The 26,508-nt window shown below is 39.1% G+C and overlaps 1 protein-coding gene across 4 annotated transcripts; it reads right to left on the minus strand.

The window, feature by feature from the left end:
• Positions 1-2,532: 2,532 nt before the first annotated feature.
• Positions 2,533-26,450, minus strand: terb1 (telomere repeat binding bouquet formation protein 1). 4 transcript variants are annotated; one of them, XM_062042534.1, is made up of 18 exons: positions 25,956-26,449; positions 25,573-25,627; positions 25,379-25,489; positions 23,968-24,099; positions 19,996-20,127; positions 19,861-19,921; positions 19,670-19,788; positions 17,425-17,553; positions 17,193-17,345; positions 16,883-17,014; positions 11,820-11,945; positions 11,406-11,736; positions 11,228-11,298; positions 11,080-11,154; positions 10,726-10,992; positions 10,513-10,584; positions 10,361-10,402; positions 2,533-2,657 (listed from the first exon to the last, which is right to left on the minus strand). In XM_062042534.1, the coding sequence occupies exons 2-17, from the start codon at positions 25,607-25,609 to the stop codon at positions 10,380-10,382; spliced, it is 1,971 nt and encodes a 656-aa protein (XP_061898518.1). In that variant the 5' UTR covers positions 25,610-25,627; positions 25,956-26,449; the 3' UTR covers positions 2,533-2,657; positions 10,361-10,379. The 4 variants fall into 4 exon arrangements, with proteins under 4 accessions (XP_061898518.1, XP_061898519.1, XP_061898517.1 ...); XM_062042535.1 differs by having other exon boundaries at positions 16,883-17,011; positions 25,573-26,450; XM_062042533.1 differs by having other exon boundaries at positions 25,573-26,449.
• Positions 26,451-26,508: the final 58 nt, after the last annotated feature.

The following is a 26,508-nucleotide window of genomic DNA, read 5'->3' on the forward strand; positions in this document are numbered from 1 at the left end:
GTTTGACTGCCATCTACTGGTCACACTTATCATTATACCATGTATCAAATAAAATTGCTTCGAGGTCGGTGAGCAAAACCAGAACTATTCTGTACATTAGGCGCACCAGGTTATAAGGCGCACTGTCGAGTTTTGAGGGAAAAAAAAGATTTTAAGTGTGCCTTATACGGTAAAATACGGTAATAATCCGGCCCTGCAATGAGGTGGCGACTTGTCTAGGTTGTACCCTGCCTTTTGCTCAAGTGCAACTGGAATAGGCTCATTTTTTTCACATCATTATATACCGGTACACCAATTACATATAGTATTGATAAGGGTACCGATGAATATCGGTATCGAAAAGGAATATTAATAATGGTATTGGTATTGATAAAATCCTTACGCTATGCATCCCTTGGTAAAAGTGATGTTAAATGTTTTTTCCGTTGTTCGTAAGTATTTTGCAGTGTTTTTTTGCATGTAAAAATATAATAATTATATTGAAAATGTATTTTGTGTTCATATTTGTGGTTGTATGAAATATCCATGTTTCTACCACTTGTCCATCTCGGGGTCACGGGGACACTGAAGCCTATCCCAGCTGCCCTCGGGTGGAAGGAAGGGTATGCCCTGGACAAGTCGCCACCTCATTGCAGGGCTAACACAAATAGACAGACAACCATTTACACTAACATTAAAGGCCTACTTAAAGCCACTACTACCGACCACGCAGTCTGATAGTTTATATATCAATGATGAAATCTTAACATTGCAACACATGCCAATACGGCCGGGTTAAGTTATAAAGTGCAATTTTAAATTTCCCGCTAAACTTCCGGTTGAAAACGTCTTTGGATGATGACGTATGCGTGTGACGTAACCAGTGAAACAGAAGTATCGGTACCCCATTGAATACAATACAAAATAGCTCTGTTTTCATCTCATAATTCCACAGTATTCTGGACATCTGTGTTGGTGAATCTTTTGCAATTTGTTTAATGAACAATGAAGACTGCAAAGAAGAAAGTTGTAGGTGGGATCGGTGTATTAGCGGCGGACTACAGCAACACAACCAGGAAGACTTTGACTCGGATAGCAGACGCGCTAGCCGACGCTAGCCACCGACTGCACGGATGATCGTGGTGAAGTCCTTCGTTCTTCCGTCGATCGCTGGAACGCAGGTGAGCACGGGTGTTGATGAGCAGATGAGGGCTGGCTGGCGTAGGTGGAGCGCTAATGTTTTTATCATAGCTCTGTGAGGTCCCGTTACTAAGTTAGCTTCAATGGCGTCGTTAGCAACAGCATTTTTAAGCTTCGCCAAGCTGGAAAGCATTAACCGTGTATTTACATGTTCATGGTTTAATAGTACTGTTGATTTTCTGTCTATCCTTCCAGTCAGGGGTTTATGTATTTTGTTTCTATCTGCATTTGTGCCCGATGCTATCACGTTAGCTCCGTAGCTAAGTTAGCTTCAATGGCGTCGTTAGCAACAGCATTTTTAAGCTTCGCCAGGCTGGAAAGCATTAACCGTGTATTTACATGTCCCTGGTTTAATAGTATTGTTGATCTTCTGTCTATCCTTCCAGTCAGGGATTTATTTATTTTGTTTCTATATGCAGTTAAGCACGATGCTATCACGCTAGCTCTGTAGCTAAAGTGTTTCGTCGATGTATTGTCGTGGAGATAAAAGTCACTGTGAATGTCCATTTCGCGTTCTCGACTCTCATTTTCAAGAGGATATAGTATCCGAGGTGGTTTAAAATACAAATCCGTGATCCACAATAGAAAAAGGAGAGAGTATGGAATCCAATGAGCCAGCTTGTACCTAAGTTACGGTCAGAGCGAAAAAAGATGTCTTGCACTGCATTCTAGTCCTTCACTCTAACGTTCCTCATCCACGAATCTTTCATCCTCGCTCAAATTAATGGGGTAATCGTCGCTTTCTCGGTCCGAATCGCTCTAGCTGCATTGAAAACAATAGGAACATATGAGGAGGCTATCAAATGACTACGTCACGCTACTTCCGGTAGGGGCAAGGCTTTTTTTTTTATCAGATACCAAAAGTTGCGATCTTTATCGTTGTTGTTCTCTACTAAATCCTTTCAGCAAAAATATGGCAATATCGCGAAATGATCAAGTATGACACATAGAATGGATCTGCCATCCCCGTTTGAATAAAAAAAAATCATTTCAGTGGGCCTTTAACACACTAGGGCCAATTAGATTAACTGAATATGCATTATTAAAAATTATTTAGTTTTTTGTACTTTCCGCCTTCGTCTGATGTTTTGGAACAGACCGCTAACTGTATTAGCAAAAGTCATATTATCAGATCTAACCAAAATGTGATATTGTTCGTCCTCAAAACATTTAGGGAAATAAATAAACTGCATATAATACTGCATATCACATCACATTAATAAATGTGTGTACCTATGACTATTTTGTTTTGAAATTGACAGTAAGAGGTGGACAAAGCTCACATAATAACATGTGTTTTAATAATATTGAAAAAAACACTATCAAAATGACAGCACATGATTAAAAGGTGCTGCAGAACATGTTTTTATCCAACAAAAAAAGTACTAAACCTTGTAGAAAAACAATTATTATACATTATAGAACATGATATTTGGTCCAGGATTGCACAGCCAGCAACATCCAATGGTTTCACTTTTCTAAAGGCAGAAAAAATAAAGAAAAGAGAGTCAGTTGCTTATCTGTTCATGCAGCCATTCTAAAATATTTGCAGCTCTAAGCATAATCAAATACTTGCATAGATTATGCGGTTAGATTGTTACAAGTTACCAGGACTTGACCATGGTGTGTTCAAGGACACACGGACGTGATCATAATATAACATTGATAAACCTATATGGATGGTGTTTTACCAGTATAACTACATGTAAAAAAAAAATGTGACATTTGCTTGAGTTTTACAGTCCTGCTTGAGTTGATTGGAAAATAGGAAGGCTGTCATGGAGCAGCAAGTGGACAAACGGGAACTTGTTTGATGGGAACTGATACTTTAAAATCTCTCTAAACTTGTTTTGCCTACTGGATGAGCTGCAGCATGGCCTTCGTGATCTCATCAAGTACACAACGTTCTCAATTGCTCTCTCCCCCCTTTTGTAGGTTAGAAAGTAAGAAACTGTCTTGCATGTGCCATTTGGCGACTCAGTGAAAAAATATGCAGAAAGCAAGTAAATGCACCCATTAAAGTGACATCAGCTGTGGGAATAAGCTGCAAAGCGGTGGTGTGAGAAGAATAAAGCAGGCGATAGAAAAGGAAACAAATGGGAACAATTTTTGTTACTTGGCAGAGAAGTGTAGAACGTAGGGTACACCCAACTAATCGGAAAATACAAGTAACAATAAATCTCAGCATGACTAAGCACGGAAAAGGAAGGATTCATCAAGCATGCTGTGTAGTTTGAATCAGCACAACTGGTACAGTAAGTGGTGTTAAAGCAAAAATAAACACCTACTATATACACAATATGAGACAAGATGGCAGTGAAACAGAACTTTGCAGCTCTGAACCAGCCCTGGCCTGCATTGTGACAACACTGGCTGCAATTCAAACATTCTTTCTTGCTATTTCGTTTTTAGTTTGTCTGTTCCCAGCAAATACACACGCACACATGCACACACACACACACACAGTATCCAATGGGAATACGCACGTACTGTCCACCCAGAGGCATTCTCAGGAAAGCCAAGCTTAGACATGGGAGTGGAGTGGACTTGGAAATGCTGAATGCTCATCAAGTTGTACGATACTATATGGTTCTATCATTTTGGTAAGCAAGTGTACATTGGATGCACTGCAGTACTACTGTGTCTGGTAAATCACACCTTTTAACATTTGCATTTCAAAATATGGGAAATTTCCTGGGAAATTGTAACATATTTTAATTTTCATCACAAATAAATACATTTAAAGAATAAACAGAGAAGACTGAAACCCATGTGCTGTGAATCTTTGTGGGATAAAAAAAACTCTATCCTATCACAACATATTGCCACTAACCACTGTGCCATCCACCCTGACATGTGAAGGGTGGTTAGTGTGCCTGATATCATACATTGATATACTGTAAGTAGTGTTGTCAAATGATACATTTTTTGAATCAATTTAATCACATTTTTGAATTTGGATTCATCATGATTCATCACAGTTTATTATTCGCTTGCATGATTTAAAAGAACTAAAGAAAGACCCCAATGTTTGTACACAAATGCAATTTAATTGTCAGAATATCATAAAGAAAATTGTTTTATATGTTTTACTTGAATGCATGTCATTTACAAAACCCAAAACCAGTGAAGTTGGCAAGTTTAAAGTGTATTCAAGTAATTATAAGTTGAAAAGGATTTTCAAATCATTATATTCTGTTTTTATTTACCATTTACACAAAGTGCCAACTTCACTGGTTTTGGGTTTTGTATTTGCAATAAACTTGCAAATATGTTTATCTATAATCCCATTTGACAGTATTTTGAAGTGAAATTTGCCAGCGAGCACACCTCACTCATCTTTGCACTGATGTATATATTGACCTGATCACTGACCTCATAACTGTTAACATGTTTCTCCATATACTGGGTTAACGCATGCGCAGTGTTTGTGGTCGGGAAGTGGGGATTCAGTGTTTCCGGTTTTTCCTCTGTGCAGTAGTTGAATAAAAGTTGTGAACCAGAATAAACGTTGTGTTTATTCACCTCCACTTAACATCGGTAGCAGAGGATAGTTGAGGATGGCTGCAAACTATAAAATACCGCCAAGGTTTGACGAGTCCAGGCCATACGAGTGCTGGAAAAATGAAGTTAACATTTGGACGCGGGTTACAGAACTGGATAAGAAAAAGCAAGTACTGGCTGTGGCTTTGGGACTTGAAGGAAGAGCCAGAGAAATCGCAATGGAGATATCTGCGGAGGAGTTGGACAATGACAACGATATGACGGCATTATTTGCAAAACTGGATGACGTTTTTCTGAAAGAGGAAAAGAATCGCACGTACGAAGCGTACAGTACTTCGACCGCATCACCAAAAATAGTTCAGTTTCAATGGTGGACTATATTATTGACTTTGAACAGCACTACAACCGGATGAAAAGGTACAATATGACGCTCCCTGATGCGGTGTTAGCCTTTAAACTTCTTGACACAGCCTGTCTCGATGAGAAAGACAGGCAGATAGCACTGACGACTAACACGGAGCTAAGCTTCTCGTCAATGAAGTCAGCTCTCAAACGGATATTCGGAGGTAAAACAACGGGCTCGTCAAGTGAGATACAACTGAACCAGGACGCAGCTTTCCTCACAGAACAGCCACAATGGAGAGGAAGACGGAACGATTCAACACCGTTTCAACGTGGACAACTAAGATCAGTGACGCCGTTACCGGGTACAAACTCACTGGATAAGTACGGTAAACGATCATGATGTGCCGTGTGTCAAAGCACATGCCACTGGGCAAAGGACAGCCCGCACAAGAAGCACGAACAAGTAAGATTGACTGAAAACGACAATTTGGATGAAGTTAATATCACGCTGTTAACAAATGATCCCCCGTATAAAGCTGAGATTTTTATGACTGAAGCTGCAGGCTCAGCAATCATAAACACCGCCTGCACTCGCATAGTGTGTGGAGAAAAGTGGCTTGAAAGTTATGTAGATAATCTCAATGAAAAGCAAGTAAATAAACTCAGAAGTACAGAAAGCTCTAGCAACAGACAGTTGCGTTTTGGAGAAAAGTGCATCAACCTGCTAAAATAGGATGGACAAAGTGTAACATTGAGACAGAAGTTGTCAAATTCAATATTCCCCACCTGCTGAATAAAACATCATTAAAAAAGGCAGGAACTACGTTAGACATAGAAAACGACAGGGCAGTGATGTTTAAGCAGCAGATACTTCTTCAGTTTACCAGCTCAGGACCCTACTGTGTTGACATAAGAGACAATGATGACATGGAATGTTGGATTCAAGATTTATTTGCTGAAGAAGAAGTCCTGATCGTAACAGAAATTATGTCCTCAATCGAGAAGAACAAGGTCCTCCTCAAACCTCACAAACAATTTGGCCATGCATCAGCAGATCGCCTGCATAAGTTAATTGAAAGTTCAGGGAACAAAGACAGGGACTGTCTCACTATTTTGCAACAAATAGTGGATGAATGTGACACGTGCCAAAGATATAGCAAGACAAAGCCAAAGCCAGCTGTTGGTTTGCCTCTAGCTTCGGAATATAATGAAACGGTGGCGGTGGACCAGCACAAGCTGGAGTCAGGCATTTGGTATTTACATATAATGGACCATTTCACACATTTCAGCGCTGGAAATATTGTGAAAACCAAGAAATCTTCTGTAATTGTCAACTCTTTCATCCACACATGGATAAGTGTCCATGGTCCTCTCAAAAAGCTCTTCAGTGACAACGGAAGAGAAATTAAGAATGAAGAGTTCAGGGACATGGCAGAAAACTTCAATATCGAGATCAAGACAACCGCAGGATACAGTCCATGGAGCAACGGACTGTTGGAACGTCATAATCAGACACTCACAAACATCGTCCAGAAAGTTAAACAGGAAAAGGATTGTGACTGGTGCACTGCCTTGGACTGGGCCTTAATGGCTAAGAACTGCATGCACAGTGTACATCGTTATAATCCACATCAACCGGTATTTGGTCAAAATCCTAACCTTCCCAATGTATTGATAAATGAGCTGCCTGCACTAGAGGGCACTACAGTGAGCACAAGAGTAGGAGAACACATATCAGCTTTGCATGCCTCAAGGAAGGCTTTCACTGAAGTTGAATGTTCAGAGAGGATAAGAAGGGCATTAAGAAAACAGCTTAGATACACGGATGAAAAATATATGACAGGAGAAAAGGTTTACTATAAAAGAGGAGATAGTGCAGAGTGGAAGGGACCAGGAGTGGTGATTGGTCAAGATGGAGCCGTTGTGTTTGTAAGACATGGAGGTATTCTAGTTAGAGTTAATAAGGTGCACACACAGATTAAAGACAGGAAAATTACACTGTGGAGGGGGGTGTGGCCTGCGGACCTGCAGCGAAGCGGGGTTTGCCAAGACCGGCTTCGAGATCAGCGACACGTGCGTAGATGGCCCACCTGGGCCTGCTTATCTAATCACCTGTCGCTCTGTTAAAAGGCAGCAGCCGGGGAGCAGAGGGGAGTTGGAGTGGGAGCACGAGCGAGAGCGAGACTGACACACACAAAAGACAATTGCTGAAAAGCACAAGAGAGACTATTATTGAGAAATAAACCAGTGTTCTGAACCCTGAACAGAGCTGTGATGTCAGTACTTGGTGGTCCGAGGAATCCGGAGGCGAGATACCTCCACATACACAAAGTATTATTATCTGAGCCCGAACGATCTTTTATTTTGAAAAGTCTTTTATTTTGAAAAATGACCGGATTCTCTCGGTTATATTTTGGTCACTTGAGCACCAAAATTTAACCCAGCTAGCAAAATTAGTAAAAAACAGACGTCTTTGGAAAGTTTCTTTGTGAAGGGGAAAAGGCACACTGAAGAGAGAGAAGAACAGCCTACGACTTCCAACAAAAAGAAAGCTTTTAACAGACAATACTAGGAGTCCTACTTGAAATATGGATTTATCGCAACAGGTGATTCCCACGCACCAAGCCCGCTCTGCATAATATGCGGCGACCGGCTCTCAAACATTAGCGGGGATTTTGTGTGAGTCTGACCCTAAGCCTTCATTCACCAAGCTGGTGCACGATCACCTGTCTGTGCTTTTAAAAGAGTTTGAGCGCTACTTCCCAACTTCAAAGGACCCACGAACTGCCAAGGAATGGATCTGCGACCCATACCCCGAGATCGCCACCACAGCACTGAAAACCCTGTTGCCATTTCCGACATTCTATCTGTGTGAAGCGGGATTTTCTGCAGTGACAGCCACCAAAACAAAACAACGGAGCAGACTGGACATAAGCTCCCATTACCCCCAGTTAGGACCGTCTCGTTGCAGAGAAAGGCCTCAGGCCTCCCATTGATTTAGCGTTACGTTGAGTTAAAATTCTCATGCACTTTACACTACCGTTCAAAAGTTTGGGGTCACATTGAAATGTCCTTATTTTTGAAGGAAAAGCACTGTACTTTTCAATGAAGACAACTTTAAACTAGTCTTAACTTTAAAAAAATACACTCTATACATTGCTAATGTGGTAAATGACTATTCTAGCTGCAAATGTCTGGTTTTTGGTGCAATATCTACATAGGTGTATAGAGGCCCATTTCCAGCAACTATCACTCCAGTGCTCTAATGGTACAATGTGTTTGCTCATTGGCTCAGAAGGCTAATTATGATTAGAAAACCCTTGTGCAATCATGTTCACACATCTGAAAACAGTTTAGCTCGTTACAGAAGCTACAAAACTGACCTTCCTTTGAGCAGATTGAATTTCTGGAGCATCACATTTGTGGGGTCAATTAAACGCTCAAAATGGCCACAAAAAGAGAACTTTCATCTGAAACTCGACAGTCTATTCTTGTTCTTAGAAATGAAGGTTATTCCACAAAATTGTTTGGGTGACCCCAAACTTTTGAATGGTAGTGTATATTCGTTTTTAATGTTGTAACTGAAGGGGGAATCACCCTTGACGCTTTTGAAAACATTGAGTGAAGGAAATGGGTTCTTACCTGAGTAGACTTTATTGTTTCTGTTGTTTAAAAAGACATGTATTTGTTCTCAAGAAACATGTGGCATTTATTTTTTTTATTTGTAAATGATAGGGAGATTGTTAACATGTTTCTCCATATACTGGGTTAACGCATCTGAAGTGTTTGTGGGCGGGAAGTGGGGATTTAGTTTTTCCGGTTTTTCCTCTGTGCAGTAGTTGATTAAAAGTTGTGAACCAGAATAAACGTTGTGTTTATTCACCTCCACTTAACAATAACAACATCTGCTGCCTTTCAGGTAAAAGAGCATGTACCGTCAAAATAAATTGCTTGATGAATCTGTATCTATACATGTGATATATTTTTGTGATTAACCACATGAGTTGACTCATTATTTTTGACAGCCATAGATATAAGCTATATGATATAAGGCATCCTCGTGAGAAAAATTGTTATATTGCGTAAGAAAATATAATCAAGCTGGCTCACATTTCTTTCTCAATCTTATGAAAAGCATGAAGAAGTGTGACCAGCTCCTTGGTCTTCTTTAGGTAAAGATAATACGTCTTCTATTTGTTAAGATATTTGCAAAAATGTCTTCTTTGTGGTTTTTCAGTGCATCCATCTCTCTCACGTTGTTAATTTGAGTATCTCACGGAACATGCTACTCGCCGCCCTGCTGTCACGGGCAAGTGTTGACACACCCTTTTTAATTAGGCTTTATACTTATAATGTTAAACTCTTCCTAGGTTTATGTTCATATTTTTAATTATTGCTATTATTACAACCATTATTCTCTCAATGTTGTTTTTATTTAGTTATTAATATATTACATATATTCTATTTTTACCATACCATACCATACCATACCAACTTTATTTATAAAGCCCTTTAAAAACAACCACAGTTGAAAAACAAAGGGCTGTACACCACAAACAAGTAAACACACAAAAAGCAGAAAAATACAGGCAAAGGACAGACTAAAATATATCATTTAAAACAGAGGTAAAATACACACACCTATTATCTTAAGAGCAATTTGTTAGATAAAAGGCAGTTAAAAAAGTTAAAAACAGTTTAAACAGTTCAAAGTCTCATGCTGGGTTGAAAGCCAGTGAGTAAAAATGGGTTTTAAGAAGGGTCTTAAAAGTAGCCAAATAAGGGGCCTGTCTCACATGGATAACATTCTATAACATATATGTTTTATTTATATTCTATTTTTACATATATGTTAGAATATGTTTTATACTATTTTTTTAGAGGGGGTTAATTTTAGTTATTCTCCAATGTGGAGTTTTTTCCCCCCCTCAGTCCTCAGTGCCATGTGCCATGTTTTGTTACTGTCAATAGTGGTGTGTGTGTATGTGTGTTTTCTCTCTCTCTTTCCTTGGTGTAAATCACTTTGTGTTGTCACTTGGCTAGGTGTGAAAAGTGCTATGTATACAAAAGTTTGATTGATTGATAATCCATCACAATTTTCTACCGCTTATCCCTTTCGGGGTCGCGGGGGGTGCTGGAGCCTATCTCGGCTACAATCGGGCGGAAGGCGGGGTACATTTTAAACATGACCGAAATAAATACGTTCAATTCAATAAAATACAGTGTTGCCGAGGCTTGAGCTAAACGGACCCAATGAAGATTTTTTTATTTAGAGCAAAAAAAGGGAGGGAAGACGCCAGAAATCAAGGACAAAAAAACGGTAAATACATACCGGTCTTACTCAAGGTTCTTCACATTGGCATCAAAGTAATCCCTACAGTAGAAGGGGAACATTCAGTACCCACAAATTAAATATTTGCACAATATCGGATGACATTAGTGACTAATGGTTTCAACAGTACACACTTGCTGTATAATTCTTACCATTATACCTCTGGCGTTTCCATCTTGGCAGCGAGTACTTGGCTCCTTTGTAGGTGGGAGTCAGTCTGACGTCTTGTTATAAGGGGAGAATACAAGAATCAATAAGACTAAGTTTGTCAGCAGGACCATGCAAAAACTACTCAACAGAATACAGTATATTTTGGTGCTGATGTGGGTAAATAAGCAAGGAATAAATATTGCAGGAGGATTTACTTTTAGAAAGGTTTAAACAAGGAATCTTCCTTGGTCCCCTGGCTGCCTGACTCTCCTGCAACACTGACATTCTCTCCGATTGTTGGTCAGTCGCTTCCACTATGTCGTCCTTGTTGTTGTCTCCCTCAGACAGCACACCGTGGTGATGAGTCCTGAAGCATTCTGTGGCATTGAGTAGAACCCCGTGCATGTCACAGTTCTGATGGCAGGATGACAGGATTGACGCGAAAGTGCGACTGGTCACTCTCTCGAAAGGTAGCACACAAGCTGACAAAGAGACGCAAATATTATCTCTGCATCTTGGGTTTACATAAAAACACGTACTGTACATAATAGATGCTTTTATTGTTTTACCTGTACATCTTTCAATACAACGGGACTGTTCTTCCTTTGGAATTTCCTTTATTTGCATAGTATTGTCCTGTGACTCTGAAATTGCAAACATGAAATTTGATAAATATTACAGTCAACACATCCACCTCCAACCTCAAGAGTCTCTTACTTTTCCAATCACTGAATAAAAATGATTCTCCCACATTTTGTTCTTGAGGCTCTGAAGGTTTCAATGGGTGACTAAAAAAAAACCCAAAAAGAGACAACAAACTGAATGAATGTCACTTTCTGTCAGTGTAAATCTAACATTAGCTTGTTGTGGTAAATGATGTGTCCAGAGTCATAACCTGTCTGTGTCTGCATCTCTGCCTCCCGCAAGAGAAGGTATGATGGATCCGGTGCCATTGCACACTAGGCACTGAACTTTCCCTTCGCTTGTTCCCGCCTTTTCTTTGTGAGTCCTTTCACCAGAGTGTACACTCTTCATTTGAATGTCTTCTTCCTCTTCGGTCTTGATAGCATTAGTGGCGTCCAGCATTTTAGAAAAAGTGGGGGCCATCCGTGTAGAACGGTCGACTTCCGCCAAACTTGAGGCCAGAGGAAGAGAAAGATGGCCAGTCTCTTCTTTTGTGTCATCTCCTTGTTTCAGTGTCTCAGCAGACATTCCCAAGGACATGGCTTCATGGATAGACAAACAGAGTCACAGATTTATTAATAACAATATGACTATTGGACTATGACTATGACAACTCTTGACTTACTGGCCTGTTTGCAGGTTTCCAGTATAAATGTTGCAGCCTTCCTTTCCGCCTCGCTGGTTGCTTCAGCGAGTAGCGTGATAATGAGTGGCAGGCCTCCACACTGCACCAGCTGACATTGGTGCTCCTCTGTGAACAAGCCAAGAAGAACACAAAATAAAGTTTTTTGTACTACACTTGAAAAGGCGGTGAAAATGATAGAAGATGCTTTATCAACTTAAAGGGGACCCATAATTAATTCAGCCTTTTCTAATTTACAAATGTGATATACCTATGTTAAACAATGCCAAAAGAGTCTACACATCATGCCTCTGTTCACGGGGCATTGCATAATGGCTACATTGTGACGTCACAGTGAAACACTTATTTAGACATTAAGTAAAGCGCTCAGCTTTACTTTTTCAGGCTAAGAGACACACACAAAAAAAATATGATTAAGTACTATTTTATATAATCTTGACATGCGCATTATAACACCAACATGCAACATCCAGTGACATTAATGCTACTAAAAGCAGCTTTATTAATGCAGAGGCTGAATCGATCGGAGGGTATGCAGGTGTACCTAATGTTGTGATCGGGTAAATCTATATCAGAGGGGCCTGGGGCCCACTCAAATATTACTGAATTAGTAATCTGACTCTTGATTTTAATCATATGTATAAATCAGACCTAACGTAATTACAGTTCATAAAAGGGACAAGCGGTAGAAAATGGATGGATGGATGGAACATTGTCAAATGATATGAAACTACGAGTTAATCACAAAGATTATTATTAATTTAACACATAAACCTTAGGCGTAGGTCATGCTGATTAGAAAAATAAGTACTAATCAAATATAATACATAAGACGAGATTCATAAATAACTGACTTTTTTTTTTTTTTACATACAATTATGTTGCACTCAAATAAATAAATTCAATTAATAAAGAATATGTTTCTTCACTAAACATAGAATAAGGCGGAAAGAAACAAACGTCGACATCAAAGAACATTTGACAAAAACAACAAAAACAAAAGAGCGCGCAAGTTGAGGAAACGGAGGAAAATTGGAGCGTCAACTGTAAAATCTACATCAAATTAAAGACATCAGAAAACTGGACAAATACTGAAGATGGCATCATCTCAACTGCAAGGACATATAATACATAACTCAAAGGGACTTGCTGCAGCTGCATTTCATTTACTGACCATCACCAGTAAGCTATTACTTCTAATACTATCTATATCCATGAATTAATTAAGAACAGTACAGACATGAATTAAATAAGGCTACAGACTGGAGTTGAGGTATTTAAAACAGTAGCTGTAGAAAATGGATGGACTTTAATATTCATCGGTAGGTTGGAGTTCAAATCCCAGCCGAGTCATACCAAAGACTATAAAAATGGGACCCATAACCTCCCTGCTTGGCACTCAGCAACAAAGGGTTGGAGTTGGGGGTTAAATCACCAAAATGATTCCCGGGCGCGGCGCCGCTGCTGCTCACTGCTCCCCAAGGGGATGGGACAAATGCAGAGGACAAATTTCACCACATGTAGTGTGTGTGTGACAATCATTGGTACTTTAATCTTTAATTTTTAAAACACAGCACAGTCACTTTCAACATGACAGATGGTACTTTTGGTTTGTTTATTCGGTTTCTCTGTCATTATTTACTATTTTGGTTTGGTCCTTGATGCCACTGAACACCAGATTGCTGATTCCTTCTTGTTTGCTGAGACGAACGACCAGGTACTGCTCTCACATATTTCTTTAAACAGTTCTGTCTTCTGTTTGCTACACTGTTCACTCCTTGAGGGTTTGCTCTAGTTTGTGTCACTCCCTTGTTTATTTAGCTCTCTGCGCTGCTTTATTAAATTTTTTTTTGTATCTTGCTACTTTTGATGATTTATTATGTAAGACTTGATTGATCGTACACACGTCATTAATAAAATTAATTGGTTATCGCCATTTAGGGTCTGTAGCCCTAAAGTGAATTTAGAGATAATGGGACTATTCAGTAGTGGTGCAGCAAATATATTGCTGGAGAAGCATTGTAAGCACAAACAAAAGAAAATGAAAGAAAATCTGTATGCTCCTCCATCCCCTTAAGGCTGGTAAGATTTTGTGAACCTTAAAATATGTTTTCTTCTGTCACAAACCCCACACATGCAGATTAAAAAAATCAGGCCTTGAGCAGTTTTGATCTTTATGTGTGTGGTGTGCAGGGCCCCTCCAAGCTAAATTGGGGCCCAAAGCAGAATTATATTTGGATTACAATTTGTTCACACTTTTAATTTGTCTGTAAAACAATTGTTATACTTTTTCAATCAACATTTTTTTTGTACTGAAACAAAATCATGGGAAATAAATTGTTCAATTATTACTTTTTATAACATCATTAAAATATAAATATTTAAAAATTATGATGCCACTATTTCGTCCGTGATTTGAACCCAGTATCTCTGAAAAAGGATCAATGCTCTGCACCACAAGAAGAACAGTAATTCTAAGGAGAAATCTGTCATTACATTCTAATCGGTGACAAAGCAGCACGTGGATATGTTGGCGGTAAAAAGCGCCCTGTCATTTATTGACATTTTATATGCGCTTCTTCATGCAAAACAGGGCACTCCACAGATTGTGGTGTGTTCCCAGGACCTATTCTTTATAGCATTAAAGAGGGCCTATTATGCAAAACCAACTTTTCTTACCTATTGGTATTTGGGAGCAGCATAAGTCCCCAATATTTGAACTCAAACCATGTAGGTGTAATGGAGGCCAGCTAGTGTAGCTGGACCATGTCTACATTGGCAAACCTCACTCTCTAACAACCTCAAGAGCAGTGCTGGCTAACAGCTTGGGCTTTTAGCTTGATAGCTATCACGCTTGTTTCGCATGCCGGTGACCTAGGTTCGAGCCCAAGGAGGAAGAGAAAAAGCAGGGACTGAATCACGTGGGTTACAGAGGCATTGTGGAGATATTTAAAAAATCAATTTTGCCTTCCTTCATACTTTCTACAAATGAGTCGTTTTGAATTTGCCCCAATTTTTAAGTTTTTCCCAATTGTGACATCAAAGCATATCTCTATATATGGTACAGATTTAACCAAAGAGCTTTGTGCCAGTTCGCCATTGTAGTCCGACGCTGTAGTCAATAAGCTTTCTTTTTCTCTATCCTCTTGTTGTGGGGCAGATTGGCTCGTACATGCACATGCATTCTGCACTGTTGCCATTTCCATTATAAAGTAGCGTATAGTATATCTGTCAGTAGACTACATATTGAAGGGCTAAAAACCGCAACATGGCTGAGGGGGAAAAGACGCTGTCGAAGTGGAGGCACGTAAATAGGATCGCCACAAAACGGCTTATCCAGAAGAGACGGTCAGAAAGCGGCTTGTAGATGGTCTGTCAAACATAATCTTTGCAAAATGTTGACAAAAGAGCCACCATTACATTCTATGCAGAACACAAAGAAGTGTTTTAAATGTAGAAAAAAATCATAACAAAAACAAAATATTTGGAGAAAGTAAAAAATATCAATGGAATCACTCTCCTATCGCTCATATACAGATATTACCCTTGGTGTTGGCGCCACCAATTTATGAATCGATCCGCCTTCTCATCTTGGACTCTTAGCTGTGACAATGGTGACACACCAACAGCAGCTGTTAAGAGTCTAGACCAGGGGTGGGCAAACTTTTTGGCTCAGGGGTCACATTGGCTTTTTAAATTTGACAGACGGGCCGAATAGAGCACATGATGCATTTCAAACTTTTGGAACTAAGAGTAGACTTCTCAAACATGGGCTATTTAATTATTATACATCTTTTTTCAACAATATTATATCAGATTGGCATGGCTCGGATGGTAGAGCGGCCGTGCCAGAAAACAGAGGGTTGCAAGTTCGATTCCAGCTTTTGCCATCCTAATTATGGCCTTTGTGCCTTGGGCAAGACACTTTACCCACTTTTCTCCCTGTGGCACTGGTGTATGAATGTGCAGGACTACGTTGAAAAAGACATTCCTAATCTCAATGGGACGTTCCTGGTTATATAAAGGTTTAAAAAATAAAAAATGATAAGAAAAGAACATCAAAGAAACCTAAAAAATGGTTTTACAGGGTTAACACTTACATTCTCTGTTAGTAGGAGCATTGTTGTTGATCACCCATTTTTGCCAGTGCGTCAAACTCTACTATCAGTTCTGTTTTGCCCATCCCTGGTCTAGACTCTTATTAATGTACTTGTTAATTTCCTTTTAATAGATGCTTAATTTCTGCTGGAACGTGGTTCTATCTGCACTTCTTTTAAGTTTACTAAGCAATTTAGTTTACTAAGCAATTATGTGTACTGTTGTTTCTAGCTATCTTAAATGATAGCATGCCTGTTCCGATGTGTAACATGTTAAACCTCGTCACTTGATAATGATACTTAAGATATAATGAAATACAGTTTATTTGCCATAATTGAAGTCATTATTATTAACTTAGGGGAGCGGCTCCACACTGTTTACAACTGATGGTCCCAGCCCCATTGATAAAGCAAGACATTTCACTAATCAACCCTGATAAGGCACACCTGTGAAATGAAAACCTCTTGACTACCTCTTGAAGCTCACAGAGAGAATGCCAAGAGTGTGCAAAACATTAATCAGAGCAAAGGGTGGCTATTTTCAAGAAACTAGAATATAAAACATGTTTTCAGTTATTTCACCTTTTTTAGTTAAGTACATAACTCCACATGTGTTCATTCATAGTTTTGACGCCTTCAGTGACAATCTACAGTGTAAATAGTCATGAAAATAAAGAAAACGCATTGAATGAGAAGGTGTGTTCAAACTGTTGGCCTGTACTGTATAACAAATATATATGTATATTTAATTATTTATTTTCCTAAATACAATATAAGCCAGAGTGGTTCGGCGTTTGGCATTAATCAGCAATGGCGATCATCTACTTTTTCAAGAAAATCGGCCGATATATTGGCACAGCTCCACTTATAAGACGTAATATTGCCCCTATATATGTACCCCACATTACACGCCTACATCAGTGAACATATATTGTCAGATTTTCCAACCAGAGGCCTGCGTGCAGTGGCCCATCATGATGAGCACTGTAAGCCCGTCCTCGCTGTCCAAGTTTGGGTTAGCCAGTAGGGAGAAGAGATGACACACTACACCGTACTTTGCCAACTTTGAAGCCAGTGCTGCTGCAAGGAAAAAATGAGAATTGAGACAGTTTTACTAAAAAAAGTTGTGTAGTGTGTGTGTGTGTGTGTGTGTGTGTGTGTGTGTGTGTGTGTGTGTGTGTGTGTGTGTGTGTGTGTGTGTGTGTGTGTGTGTGTGTGTGTAAGTGTGTGTGTGTGTGTGTAAAAGATAAATCCTTACAGTTATCAGCGACACAAGCTGACAAGGTCTTAGTTATCGTTACTGAACGGTGGAAAGACGAAGCGCTTGTTTCGGATTCAGAGGTCAGGCGTATCAGTGTGTGAATGAGAGTTTCCAACACTCCAGAAGCAGCAAAATGCTCCTGAACAAATACTGTAAACACAGAGGACACACTACGTGTTAAATAGGGCTTTTATTTGAGCGCTACCTTGAAATAAGCTCTTCTACTTACTATTGTTGGCAACTGTCATTGCAATGAAGGAGCAAAGGTGTTGAAAGACCTCACCGCCAGGCAGGGGACCCTGATGAAGCCACTTTTTTATTACGGGAAAGGACGCCACGCAAATACGCTGACCCACCTCTGGAATTTGTGTGAAAGGCAAAAAAAGTAAGAAACTGTAACTCCACATTGGAAATAAGAGCGCTTTTCAGTTAAGCATTACGACAATATTTATGTTCTAGGAGTGTAGCCGTACATGTATTCCGTTGTTAAAGTCTACTGTTATAAACACTTCGCCTCACAGTAAAATACTTAAATGGATAAATAAATACAAGTGGATATAATGAAAGCAGTGTGCCGACCGGCGTTGTTTAGTAAAGATTGAGAATGACGCTACACTGGCACTTTAGTAAATAAGGAGCTTTAATTTACTAAAAATAAAATAGTAATTCACCCTGTTTAAACTGATGCTATCGCACTTGTGCTTTCCTCAAAATAAATGTTTTAAACTAGGAGAGTACAACGTGCAGCCGGAGGTCCATTTTTATCCTGCTTTCTGCTTGTTCAGGGAAATCGTGCTATTGTCCAAAATTTGGATAATCTCCCTTTTGCCTAACAGTATCAACTTTTACTTCATTTCTCAACCGATTCGAACCGTTCCTAAGAAACAATGCTTTACTCATTTGGAAAATTTAGCACTCCCTGTAGGCTATTTCTTAGTGCCGTCATGCTAGGTGCTAGCATACGAACTGTTAGCATTTTAGTAATTTTTCTTGATGCAAGCCTATGTCGCGTGGATTAAAAACACTGTATAACTGTCATAGTACTTTGGATACTTGGACTTGTTACATTAACATGTAAGCAATTTAGCAATTTTTTTTTGTTTACGCCTAAAAATATGGATTTCCTCACTTGCCGCTATCTTGCTAACTCGTTTATGTTAGTGCTAAATCTAATTTTGTACGTATGAATCTAAAAATCATTGATTTTGTTACTAGGCGCCACCTTAGCATGCCAAAGTTAGCATTTTAGTTTTTTAACTAATTTTGCAGGTATAGACTTAAGAGTCATATATATTTTTATGTGACATTATCTCACTATCACGCTAACTGTTAACATGATAGCAAGTTAACATTAGCATAAAAGCTTGTTGGCCAATGTTTACAGGTAAACACCAAAATTAATATACCGTATTTTCCGCACTATAAGGCGCACCTAAAAACCTCAAATTTTCTCAAAAGCTGACAGTGCGCTTTATAATCTGGTGCGCCTTATATATGGACCAATATTGAGCCACAACAGGTCTCGCAACTACGGGATGCATTACGTAACCGCAGCCTCTACTGTAGCGTCTATTCTATGCGCCTTATAATACGGTGCGCCTTATAATGCGGTGCGCCTTGTATATGAACAAAGTTTTAAAATAGGCCATCCATTGAAGGTGGGCCTTATAATCCGGTGTGCCTTATAGTGCGGAAAATACGGTAGTGTATTTTGTTACTTGATGCTGTCTTGTTCAATAATAGTAAGCGTGTTAGCATTTAACATTTAATGGTAGCATTTTAGCCATGTTCCTTGATATAAACCTATGTGGCATGGATTAAAAGCACCAAAAGAACTGCCTTAACACTTTTAGATACTAAGCACATCTTTGCAAAGTGCTGGAATACTAACCATTAGCATGTTAGCAATTTAGCTAATTTTGTATGTTTAATCTTAAAAATATGTAATTCGTCACACTATTCTCATTTTAGCATGCCAATAAAAGCATGTAAACTCTTTTATATTAGCATTTAAGGTAATTTTGTAAGTATAAACCAAAAAATCCTTTATTTTGTTACTGGACATCACCTTTTTAGTTCTCAGCTTTTCAACTAATTTTACAGCTATACATTTAAGACTCATATATTTTGTTCTCATTACCTGGTTAGCATGCTCAATACCAGTATGATAGCATGATAACATTCATATGATTGCATTTTAACCATGTTTTACTACTTATTTCAACATTTATTTTACATTTTACTAGCATTTACCTTAAGCATTTTACCATTAACACACAATTTCTACTGAAATTGCTTCATCTAGTTATATCTATATTATCTTTTTTTATTTTTCTATTTTAACGATAGAGATTCTTACAGTGTCTGCTGAGAAAAATGTCGGTCATTGGACAAATGTAATTGGGAACCACTAATTTAGAAGTTCACAAGAATTTGACTTTGTTGGAAGTTCCACTGTATTTTGCTGGCATTACCATTCTGAGGGTTGATGACACATCCACAGAGGGCACTTGACACCGACACCCATAAACGTAGGTTGTCTGCAGTTTTGGCGTCGCTCAAAGAATCTTCGTTTGAAACGGGGAATGTGGTTCTGCACAGATTTTAAGTATAATACTTAGACCTGTGTACTTCAGCAAAACAATGTGGTACCAGTGGTAAATACCTGAAGAGGTCCAGCAGGATATCTACACAGCCAGTCGTTTGTGCTAAAGTCTGTCCTGCTTCTGCAGCAACACAGTCTGCTATGAGGCGCTGAATGATATGACATGAAATAGTGAGTGTGCAACTTTGCTCTTACTGTTGCTAGCCACCAACACGGACAGCAGAAAGATAGACACGCTCTTCTGCCTCATTGAAGTGCTTTCTTCCCTTATGTAGCCACCGAGGTCCATGAACATCTCCTTTCGACACAGAAAATTCTTGCAGAGCACTTCCGGATAAAGAAGATGACAGATGACACCATTACAGGGGGAAAAAAGGCATTTAGGAAGACCCAGTGGTCGTGGGAAAAGTAAAATAAAACAAACTGTTTAAAGAACATAACCAGAAACACAGTGGAAAAAACATTTAGATTGGAGATCATTTAAATGTTTGGTGATAAACAATAAACATAGTCAAATGCCCCATCACTTGGTTAAAGGGGAACTGCATTTTTGGGGGGAATTGTGTCCATTATTCACAATTGTTATGTAAGACAAAAACATGTTTTTCTGTTTTTATGCATTGTAATTCGTAAATAAATACTAGCAAAAGTCAGCTAACAATGGAGACAATAGGAATTACTCTTTTCTGCCTACAAGGTGCTCTAAAAGACATCCAAAAGCCTCCATCATTGTTTATATATCCACTGTTAGTACTGTATATACAGTCGTGGTCAAAAGTTTACATACACTTGTGAAGGACATACAGTAATGTCATGGCTGTCTTGAGTTTCCAATAATTTCTAAAACTCTTATTTTTTTGTGATAGAGTGATTGGAGCACATACTTGTTGGTCACAAAAAACATTCATAAGTTTGGTTCTTTTATGAATTTATTATGGGTCTACTGAAAATGTGACCAAAAGTCAAAAGTATACATACAGCAACATACATTATCAATTTTGGTGATGTAGAAAAGTTACAATCAAATCAAATTAGCTTCATGGCATGGCCTCTTAACTTCATGTGAGTGATTATTAGGGGTGTAACGGTACACAAAAATGTTGGTTCGATACGTACCTCGGTTTAGAGGTCACGGTTCAGTTCATTTTCGGTACAGTAAGAAAACAAAAAAATATAAATGTTTGGGTTATTTATTTACCAAATTTGCAAAATCCACACCAAAAATATTTTTCTTCATGGAATATTTGTTGTGAAGTAATCGGAGCCTTGGATAGGTCAATAATTCATAATAACATTGATTTTGATTCAATATTGTGTTTTGAGCAATGACAGTTTGAAAGAAAAAAAAAACAGCTTTGTTTTAATAGTCAACATTGCAACTTTTTCTAAATTACATTTAACCTTTAAGCTTTTTTATTTCACTTTTGTTATGTTTTTGTTTATTTTAATAGTATTTTTAGAATGTGCCATGGGCCTTTAATACATTAGCTGTGGGCCGCAAATGGCCTCCCGGGCACACTTTTGACACCCCTGCTATAGATAATAAAAATTTTAATCTGATAAATCTATGGATAAAAAGCAGAGCCTGGCGACGCATGTGCGTTTATCATAACTCTCTCGCTCTCTCTGTCTCTGCCCCTCCCTCACAAATGCTGCTGCGCACACAATTTGTTTCGTTTTTAACCCCTTCTTAACCCTGAACGTACATTGAAAATACACGCAACCCTAACTCAAAATGCCGGACATTTGAGGCATTTAAGAAACTCTGCCCTGACAGCTCCGGAAAAGAGGACATGTCCGGTGAAAAGAGGACGTACATATGGTCAGTCTATCGTATCCCGTAAGCTGCTAGCATGCCGTGTGTTGTGCCTCGGTGTGCATTGTTTACACAACGTGCGTTACGCTACTTAATATGTCCGTGTGGAAACTCGTTCGGTACACCTCCGAACCGAACCGGAACTCCCGTACCGAAACGGTTCAATACAAATACACGTACCGTTACGCCCCTAGTGATTATGATTGACGACACCTGTTGACTTCACTGAGCCCATTTAAATAGGGCTCATGTGATGCAGTCAATAGACTTGGTTACAAACGCGACAATGAGAAAGTCAAAGGAACTCAGCACAGATCTGAAAAAAACGAATCATTGACTTGAACAAGTCAGGAAAGTCACTTTGAGCCAATTCAAAGCAGCTTATGGTCCCAAGAGCAACTGTGCAGACAATTATTTGTAAGTATAAAGTGCATGGCACAGTTTTGTCACTGCCACGATCAGGAAGAAAACGCAAGCTATCCCCTGCTGCTGAGAGAAAATTGGTCAGGATGGTCAAGAGTCAACCGAGAACCACCAAAAAGCAGGTCTGCAATGACTTGGAAGCTGCTGGAACACAGGTGTCAGTGTCCACAGTGAAGCATGTTTTGCATTGCCATGGACTGAGAGGCTACCATGCAAGAAGGAAGCCCTTGCTCCAGAATCGACACCTTAAGGCTCGGCTAAAGTTTGCTGCTGATCACATGGACAAAGATAAGACCTTCTGGAGGAAAGTTCTGTGGTCAGACTAAACAAAAATTGAGCTGTTTGGCCACAATACCCAGCAATATGTTTGGAGGAGAAAAGGTGAGGCCTTTAATCCCAGGAACACCAAACCTACCGTCAAGCATGGTGGTGGTAGTATTATGCACTGGGCCTGTTTTGCTGCCAATGGAACTGGTGCTTTACAGAGAGTAAATGGGACAATGAAAAAGGAGGATTACCTCCAAATTCTTCAGGACAACCTAAAATCATCAGCCCGGAGGTTGGGTCTTGGGCGCAGTTGGGTGTTCCAACAGGACAATGACCCCAAACACATGTCAAAAGTGGTAAAAGAATGGCTAAATCAGGCTAGAATTAAGGTTTTAGAATGGCCTTCCCAAAGTCCTGACTTAGACCCCATTGAGAACATGTGGACAATGCTGAAGAAACAAGTCCATGTGAGAAAACCAACAAATTTAGCTGAACTGCACCAATTTTGTCAAGAGGAGTGGTCAAAAATTCAACCAGAAGCTTGCCAGAAGCTTGTGGATGGCTACCAAAAGCCCCTTATTGCAGTGAAACTTGCTAAGGGACAAGCAACCAACATTGCTGTATGTATACTTTTGACCCAGTAGATTTGGTCACATTTTCAGTAGACCCATAATAAATTCATAAAAAAACCAAACTTCATGAAAGTTTTTTTGTGACAAACAAGTATGTGCTCCAATCACTCTATCACAAAAAATAAGAGTTGTAGAAATTATTGGAAACTCAAGACAGCCATGACATTATGTTCTTTACAAGTGAATGTAAACTTTTGACCACGACTGTAAGTATGTCATGTAGTAACAGGCACATTCATAATAACATGTAATATTTACGTATTGTGCTCATTTTAAGCATACAATGGCGTATTAATTGCACAGATGTATCACAACGTTCACTTTTCCCTTCAACAATAAGCATCAAGTAGCACTATTGCTAAGTGTTAAACAAGAAATACAAACTTCAAGCATAATAAAACAATCACTTAATGTATTATATCTGCTCTCACTGGGATGCCGACTGGTGGGATGTTCATATATTCCTGTTAAAATAAAAAATTAATCATAATCCTCACGAAGGGTTAAAAAAACTGATGCAAACGAACGCATTTTCGTGTCTTTCTTGCCATCTCCGGGTATAAGTTGAATGTCAAAATTGACCATGTCTCTTTTTATCTCCACAGCCTTCTACTATCCAGGTGAGACGCATGATTTATAATCTAGAATTAACTTTCACCAACTCAGAGGCGATGCAGCAGCTCACCGGCTTAATACGTTAATATAGCGCACGGCACCGTTAAAAATAGTTTGTCTGCGTTAGCGTTTATACATTTTTTTTAAATCGCTAATACTTGGTTACCATTAAAGTCACGACATGTAATTGGAGTATTTTTTATGGTTTTTTTATGTTTTTTTAGAGGGTTTTATGGGCACAATCGATTACGATCATTAGCTGCATTGTTAGCCAACTCGTCCTGGCCGTATTTTATGAGTTTGATTGCATAAAAAAAGAAAACCGTGTTCTTGCCTTACATAGGATTGTGAATGAAAAGCAAAACTCAAAAATAAGAGCAAATCCCCTTTGAGGTTGAAGCATGGAATACGCACCATTAGCCTCTGCTAGCGTACCCAACGCAAACAACGTTGTCACCTTTACATCTGGATGAACAACACCAGATTTGGAGAGGTTGTACAAAAATGCAACCCCTCCAATTTCTCTCAGCAGGTCCACATTGTCCTCTGAAATCAGACAAAGTATTAAATGAACAGTAACGATTAATCGAAAAAGATGATTGAGGACCCATAAGTAGGTATGTGTGTATCTGCGCTGTGGTCACTCATTTCATACTCGGTTGCGCTATCGTGGGTATGTTCCGGACTGAGTTCAACTGCGTTTGTGTTGTTTTCATCACCACTATACACCAATACTGATGACCTAGAACACATATCCTAGTTTGTCCAGAATACTGATATTTTCACAAGTACTTGCGCCACAAAGCTGCGACAAAATTTGGCAACTTTACACTCCACAAAACTCCACTGTAGAAAATTGCTGGTGGTTAAATTGTTCACTGGAATCCAAATTATAATATAGTTAAAGTTAAAGTTAAAGTACCAATGATTGTCACACTCACACACTAGGTGTGGTGAAATTTGTCCTCTGCATTTGACCCATCCCCTTGTTCGCCCCCTGGGAGGTGAGGGGAGCAGTGGGCAGCAGCGGTGGCCGCGCCCTGGAATCATTTTTGGTGATTATACATTTATCTGTGAGTCTGCCAAACTCTTTAAATTGATTTGTTTTGTTACTCACAAGTCGTGTCCGACCAGCCATGTTTACTCATTACAAAGCTAATTTCGTAAATGTATCCATCCATTTCCTACCGCTTGTCCCTTTTGGGGTGGCGGGGGGTGCTGGAGCCTATCTCAGCTGCATTCGGGCGGAAGGCGGGGTACACCCTGGACAAGTTGCCACCTCATCGCAGGGCCAACACACATAGACACAATTAGTGTTGCCAATCAACCTATCCCCAGGTGCATGTCTTTGGAGGTGGGAGGAAGCCGGAGTACCCGGAGGGAACCCCACGCAGTCACGGGGAGAACATGCAAACTCCACACAGAAAGATCCCGAGCCCGGAATTTAACTCAGGACTACTCAGGACCTTCGTATTGTGAGGCACAGGCACTAACCCCTGTACCACCGTGCTGCCATTCCGTGAATGTAATCATTTAAAATTACACGGTAACTGTGACATCTCTTTTTTCTGTTTCTTTATTAAGCAAGCCTTCCAATGACACCACCCCTGTATAATGGGGTACATTTTTAGAAAGTTACAACATTTTTAACAAAATGGTCTCACCTAAAATCTTGAGCCCCACTGACTTTGCATTGGAAAAAGTTGACCATAAATTTGTGCATTTTCACTGGTTTAAAAAGTCCATACATTTCCCAATATTCATCACACGGAAATTATATTTTTTAAACTTTTACACACATGCCTACATGATGCTTTATTCTTACCTCTCTTCTCACATATGGAATTAATGGTGATGAGGGCTTGCTTTTGCACAGCAGGACAGTTCATCTGGAACTTGACACACTCCAGAAGCAAAGTGAGATCTGTTTTTGTAGCTTAAATTAAAAGTGTGAAATCAAGAAGGCAGACCCTCATTACAAGACATTATACAGCAAATTACTGTTGAATTGTTACTCACCACTACGGTTGTTGGTGGAAACCATTAAATTGTTCATTTCTTCCAGTAGTTTGAACTGACAATTTAGTTGTTTTTGCCAAGAGTCAATTCAAGTCAATTAAGCAATGTGGAGAAAAAAGCTACCATAGCAAAACTAGCTTAGCTGATTTACCAAGTGTATAATAAACACCTATTTCGATGTTTGTGACCCACAATTTGCTATTTACAATAAAAGAAAGAATTTGAGGTATATACTTTAATATTACTGTAATATCAAAAGTAAGACGATTGACAAGGCTAACGTCAATAGCTTAGCATAGCTAGGTCAACTTGAGGACTATACAATATAAATTGGTGACTATGTGACCCACAAATTTCCTAAATGTTTACTTCAAATCACTCACCCTAAATGTTAAACTTGACAGTGTATATGTTTTTGTAATCCAGAAGGCCACGTTGTAGACGTAATTAAGAATATTATACTGGAGTCTAGTGTAGCAGCACCATGCCCAGAAGAAACAAAAATAAATTGTGTGCTTTTAATTTGACAGCCATTGCGCAAATACATGTAAATGCTTTATTTTGTTGTTTGCTTGGTTTCGTTTGTGTTGACAATGCAACTCTTAATATTTCAAACTTTTCTATCCACTTAATAAGTATATTCCAACCGGAAGAATATAGCTTTGTTATAATTTTACACCAAAATTCCAACAAAGATCGTCTATTTCAGAAGGTCACTGGCAGAAAACGAAGAAGGCCACGTCCATCCATCCATTTTTTACCGCTTGTCCCTTTTGTAGACTTAATTAAGAATATTATACGGGAGTCTGGTGTAGTAGGACCACGGCCAGAAATAAAAAAAAAAAAATGGTGTGCTTTTAATTTGACAGGCATTCCGCTGATAAATACATGTTAATGGTTTATTTTGTTGTTTGCTTGATTTCGTTTGTATTTGAC

Source organism: Entelurus aequoreus, linkage group LG03 (assembly GCF_033978785.1).
Source record: "Entelurus aequoreus isolate RoL-2023_Sb linkage group LG03, RoL_Eaeq_v1.1, whole genome shotgun sequence".
Lineage (NCBI taxonomy): Eukaryota > Metazoa > Chordata > Actinopteri > Syngnathiformes > Syngnathidae > Entelurus > Entelurus aequoreus.

Coding starts and splice junctions, on each gene's coding strand:
- terb1 (XM_062042534.1), bottom strand. CDS start 25,609: ATGAACAATTTAATGGTTTCCACCAACAACCGTAGTG. Junction 20,128..23,967: donor TACGCTAGCAGAGGCTAATG/GTGCGTATTCCA, acceptor TTTATCCGGAAG/TGCTCTGCAAGAATTTTCTG. Junction 17,346..17,424: donor AATGACAGTTGCCAACAATA/GTAAGTAGAAGA, acceptor CTGTGTTTACAG/TATTTGTTCAGGAGCATTTT.